This window comes from Ischnura elegans, chromosome 9 (genome assembly GCF_921293095.1).
Source record: "Ischnura elegans chromosome 9, ioIscEleg1.1, whole genome shotgun sequence".
Classification (NCBI taxonomy): Eukaryota; Metazoa; Arthropoda; class Insecta; order Odonata; family Coenagrionidae; genus Ischnura; species Ischnura elegans.
In genome coordinates, this window is record NC_060254.1 from 3950851 (window position 1) to 3956850 (window position 6000).

General features: G+C 36.4%; 1 protein-coding gene across 12 annotated transcripts in view; it reads left to right on the forward strand.

The window, feature by feature from the left end:
- The window catches only part of LOC124165482 (phosphatidylinositol-binding clathrin assembly protein LAP), a 97921-nt gene extending 92230 nt beyond the window's left edge, over positions 1-5691 (forward strand). For all 12 annotated transcript variants that reach the window (XM_046542916.1, XM_046542911.1, XM_046542918.1 and 9 more), the window contains one exon: positions 2953-5691. Coding sequence is in view for 2 of the 12 variants with exons in the window: in XM_046542918.1 (XP_046398874.1) it covers positions 2953-2970 (18 nt within the window). In the remaining 10 variants the exon portion in view is untranslated. The remainder of the gene's footprint in view (positions 1-2952) is intronic.
- Positions 5692-6000: the final 309 nt, after the last annotated feature.

Sequence of the window (6000 nt, forward strand, 5' to 3'; positions counted from 1 at the left end):
TTACTTTGCATCAAATATTGTGCCTTATACGAGTTGTTCACGAAGAAGTAGAGAGTTACACAAATTTTTTTTTTAGAAGACCTAATTGTGAGAGTTCGGCCTAACGTAACATAGTTAGCGTGAACAATTTATAATAGACTAATTAAGAGCAGCCTGCTTCTCAATATTTGAATATTTACATTGAGAAAGTATGGTGCAGTTGGAAAGGCTGTTAGAGCCAAATGCAAAAAGCCATGGAATTTGCGAGAGTATGAAAAGGGTACAAAACCATAAATGAAGGTTTTAATTCATTCAGTATGATCATAGTAAATGATAACAGCTCAAACTTAGGTGAAAGTATCACTAATGGTTACTCCCAATTTTACAGTATCTCCACTTTGCATTATCCTTCCCTTGGACAAGAGGAACTTCCGAAGGGAGAAGCTTCTGGAGTATCCAAAGCCTCATCCCCCCCACTTGTTCGCCTCATTGGACTTACTGTAGAATCCTCACGTCCATTTTCTTCTCATATCCCCACTTACTAAGTATTCTTGGAACTTTTTTTGCCCTTACTTGTAAAATATCAATGGATGTGGATATCTGAGGCGGTCTTGCCTGTCAGGGAACTTCAGAAATGTTCGTGAAATATAGCAAGGAGCATTCGGCAAAGCTCTCTTATCTCTTGGGTTCCTTTACTTTCTCCTTCATTCTCTCTTTATTGGCCTTCGACTTTTCATCCCTATGTGTTTTTCAAGGGAATGGGTGAATAATATGCTGAGAAAGCAGATGACAGTTACCAAAGACAAATTTACCATGAATGTGATCTTGAATGAATGAATGGTCTCTTTAGATTATCTGTTTGGGCTTGTACCAGATCTAGGATGGATAAGTGAAGCTCTACTGTCTCTCTTGTATTATCTCCCTAGATGATGTAGTCATGTTTTGCACAATTAATTCTTTCTGCAGTGTAGCAATAATATATTTACATTTGTAAAACTCATGTTGTCTCCCAAATAATAGAGGGAAAAGGAAGTCATGCGACTTTCACAAACCTCCACTGTTTATATTTTACCTTTTACATATTAATATGGATTTCTAACATCTTGGGTGCTGGCAGGCGAGCTTCAAATTTTCGGGAATAGTCTAGCATCACATGACCCTCAGTGAGCTAATTGGAATAACACTGGCATGGGATCACCTCTGCAAAATCCAGTTGCTAACAGGCATCGCCTGTGTGTTTATGCTTTGTGAATGTGGCTGCCATGTTACCTAAGGCTAGGATCTCCCTGTCAATTAAAAAGGTTTTCTCCTCTTATGGAAGACAGAAAACTTGGCATTGTGTGGCTTGCTCCATTCCTATTTTAAAAGCTGTTTTTGCTCCGAGGGATCTTGAATGCAAAGAGAAGAGGAGGGGGTAGATGGAGAATGAAGGCAGTGGGAGGGGAGGGAGGGGGGGAGGGAGCGGTCTGGACAATGAGGGGTTGGGGTTCTTGGCACTGCAGGCACCTTGATTCACTTGGAAGGCAAAGGTTAAGGTGGGAAAACGGAATGGGGCGGGAATGTGTCTGTTCCATTCCATGCATTGCATGCTCTGGCTGTGCTTGTGTTAGTGCTCACTAACCTGTGTATAAATACTAAGCATTTAGTTGACAAGACAAGGACCCTGAGTGCTGTCATCAGAGAATGTATGCAGTAGTGGATACAGAAAAAACTAAGGGGGTGGGGGGTCTAAAAAATATCTTAAGCTACCTATACTTCTATCGTAATGAAAAATAATCAAGCCACTTTCAAAGTCTGAGAAATGTTTATTAAAACTGATTATGTATTCGCATGAAAGACAATGCCATCTAATGGTATAAAATAGTTACTTATCAATAGTGGTTCTGCAATGTTAGTCAATGCCGGCGGCTCTGCAAGGGGAGGCACATGCCCCCCCTAAGTATCCGCCACTGATGTGTGTATGTATTTAGTACATAGGTAATTATATTGAGTGTTGTTAACTGTAGTTGAGCCTCATTGAATGGCTAATGCCATTGGTAAAATTACTTTTTTGGTCTGATCAGGTAAATAACATTGGTGGTATATGGAATTTATATTAAAGTTAGATTTATTCTGGCTAATAAATTTTTCAATATTTGCAAATAAATTGAATGAGGAAAAGGTTTCTGAATGTGTGTGGAAATGTTATTAGCAATGCTTCAGTATATTGAGTCACGTGATATTCCAATGGGTGCTCATACTTTCTATCTGTCATATCCTGATCATCTGTGTTAATTGCCTTCATTAAGATAAAATTATAGGTTTATAAAATTACATAATCTTAATTATTCCTTTCACATTCTTGGAACTTCCAAAATGTGTTAGTTTTAAAACTCCAAAAGATTGATGAAGTAAATGATCATTGAAATAATATTGAATATATTTTTTACTGCCCTTTTTTTGAAGCATTTCACCGTCAAATGAGCCATTGTTTTGTCAACGGACACTTAAGAATGGTTCCCATGTGATGAACAGTTTCCATGACTAGCTTTTTGTCCTATGTATTGTTTTAAATCTCTAATTTGATGATCAGTAATATGTATGTGTTTAGCTAATGTTAACTCAATAACTTATTTCATATGATTGAGATGCACTCCCCTATTATTTATTTGTCTTTGGAAAATAAGAAGTAGCCTTCATGAAATTAAGCTCAATTTTAATTCAGGCACTAATAATGCTTGCTTATTGTTTCAGCTAATAATTATAATGATGGATAACTATTAATGTGCGGTTATCGTGTGTTATCATAGTTTAGAGAAATCCGTAATATTTATTCCCAGGTCATTATGTTTAAGCTCTTGTCCTCCCATTTTGTTGGCTTCATTTCTTGAAAGTTCTTCTAAGCATTTGCTGCCAATAATTCATTTTCTTCTTATTTAACACGATAAATATGTATACATGAAATTGATTGATACAATGCTATTATCTTTTCAGGAGTTTAAGTGGAATTAACTCAAAAGTGTAGATAGGCAGTGTATGGATCATCTAAGCCCACTTCACTACTCCCTGTAATTAGGTGCTTAAAGTCAACAAAATCACATTCAATAAGTGTGTATTTTTTGAAACTCAGTTCTCCCGGCTCCAAGAACTTGGTAAAAGTACGTTTGTGAACTTTGTGTAATGTTGTGTTGTCGTGGAGCGGACGTGCGTACGTCTTCTCTCCTTCTGTGATCCCTCTTTGAGTTGGAGTGATTGCTTAGGGCTGTGGATTATGTATGTTGTAGTTTATTTCATCAAAATCATTATACGGCCTAGTGCTTACGTTGCAGATGGAAGGTGGTCATACAGGTGACGAGACGTTAAAAAGAACATGTACATTGATGGAGTGGTAATGCTCGCTAAAATTGAAATGTTTAAATGTGACCTTAGATAATGCTGTATGTTGTTATGTGTGTGAAAGTGTCAAATGAGTGCATGGACCAAGGTTGATCTGGTTAGCGTATGATAGAGTGGTTGCGTGGAAATGAAAGCATGCAAGAATAACAGTATCTATTGTAAAAAAATAAGCGAGATTGGTATGTTGGCCAATCATAGTGTCAATATACTCCTGGCCAATTGTTCATTATGGTCTGCCTTCTCCTGGTTTTGAAAAGTAGTTGCTGTAATTATAATTAGGTCAACCCCTCATATGTACTCACATTACTTGAAAATCTGTTGTCCTTTTTGTTTTTTGTTCCAGTCAGTTGTACCAGTGAGAATGAAGTTGTACAGTTAGTTAATAACCAACAAGGTGTGGCACACACTGGTCCATTTTGCCAGCATATCATTTGAAAGTATGTTTCATATCGTTATTTTGTGCTCTCTTCGTCAAAATTGAAAACGGATTTCTTCGCGCTCCACTGTCCTCCCACACTTTCTCTTGTGCTGCCTTTCATTGTGGATACGAGGGCTCACTCGTCTTCTCGGAAGTTCTTGTTCTCCTTGGTGCCTTTGGGGGAGGAAAATTGGCTCCTTCTATCTTCTAAAGCTATCCTTTGTAAAAGAAATGGCTGGTGGGTTGGTTGATGTGCCACAGCATTTAATATAAAGAAGGATCCTATTGTATTATAAAAGCGTAAGATAAGTAGAATCATGAATATAAATGGACTATCTGAAATGCACTGTAAAATATATATATATATTTGTGTCGACCATTATTGACAATATGGTAAAAAAATTTCTTTCCTTAACATTAATACAAGAGTCTATATAGATTATTATAAAAGAGATACAAAATATATAAATATATATGCATAAAAATATATATTCATGGTCAAGTGCTTGTAACATAGGTGTATTACTCCTAAAAGCTGCAAGTGAAAAGGTGTGAATAAAAATTATCACCCAAGATATTAATAGTGTTGAAAATTCGGTGGTTTGAACAGTAATCGAACAACTGGATTGTGAAATTGACGTAATATTGTTGTATGTCCTGCATCAGTCCTATGTATCTACTCCTTTTGTTGTATGATTTTAGGTAATGAAAACATTCCATTAGTTTGAGTTAAGAGATACATTGGTAATAGTGGTAAATGAGAGTTATTGTAGCCATCCAGATTGTTGACAATGTTTGGTGGATTGGCTATCTTTGGGGGCGTCTATGTGAAAGTAAAGCTTGTGAAAATCCCAGTAAATAAAGGCGATGAGGGTTTTAAAGGATAAAAAGGTGAAGTATAAATAAGTTAATCCTGTTGTTCAAACTACCCAAGTTCATGTACAAAATTCTGTTGTGACAGCAATATATCTGTACATCTATAGCCATTGTCCAAGATTGAAAGAAATCATAAGGACTAGGTTGGTCCTTAGTGCTTAGATGAAGTGTTAACTAGGGTCGATGAATTTAGGTGCTTTTGTCTGGTTGCAATAACATAAAACCACCTGCAAAAGTTTTTGTTTTATTGGTGTCTAAAATGTTAATTTTGATTGTTCACTGATTGAGCACAACTATTTAATGTTAACCTGCTTAAAATCATTAATTTTAGTTGAATCATTGCCTAGATGCATTATTTGCCTGTACGAACCTGATAGTGCTGTTGATGTTGAATGCTCTTGCAGGTGAATGTCTACACATTGTCATAACGCATGTATTTATTGCCATATATTTTCTTTGCTGTGTATGATACAAGTGGACAATATTTTTGTCGTTTTGTTAAAATTTGAAAACCCATGAATAAATAATATATGTACCTGCAAATCATTGGAAAATTCCTAAGTTTTGGGTCATGTAAATTTTTTTGCTAGTATATCTGTTCTAATGTGTGAAAACTTGATGTTTTGGTGGGAGGATTTTGTTCTATGCAGATTTCATGTACTGGCTTATACTCCATTAAGAGAGTCAAATATGAAAACAATTCTCTCGTTGGGGCCAATCATCGTTCAACAATACTTCAGTTACCATTTTTGTCATTCAGACGAATCGGAAGAAATGTGAATGGATTTCTTCCGAGCAGGGAAGAGTCATTTTGAGATTCTTTTTGAATTGTTTGTGTGATTACAAATCTTAGCAAAGAATAGGTCATCCAAGGAAATAGGTCCAGATATTTTGCAAAGAGTTTCAATGAAAATTGTTTTTCAAGTTATGGCTAGAAATTGTGAATAGGAAGCATTAATTTGCTGTGTGAAATCATTCATTTTCTCTGTGAAAAATGCCTCCATAATATTTGTCGAAGGAAATAAACAGAAAAGTGTGCCTGATTTCCTTAACTTATTGTGGATCATGACATTACTGCATCACTATACATCATAATCCCATCTGAATTCCCATTTGTTGAAATGCTTTCCATTTTCCTGAATCCCTTTGTGTTTTACTCGAGGAAAGACCCTGCTCTCAAATGGTAAAATTACTTCGAGGAGGAAAGGGGAAATGTATCTAATAGATATCGAATGGATGATGAGTTAGGTAGGGTTTCAAGTGGCATCTCTCGGGGATTGATCATTAGATACCTCGTGTCTCGATGAGTGAGTGGCTGAAGGCTTGTTTGAAAGGCCGAGAGGGAGGGGCTC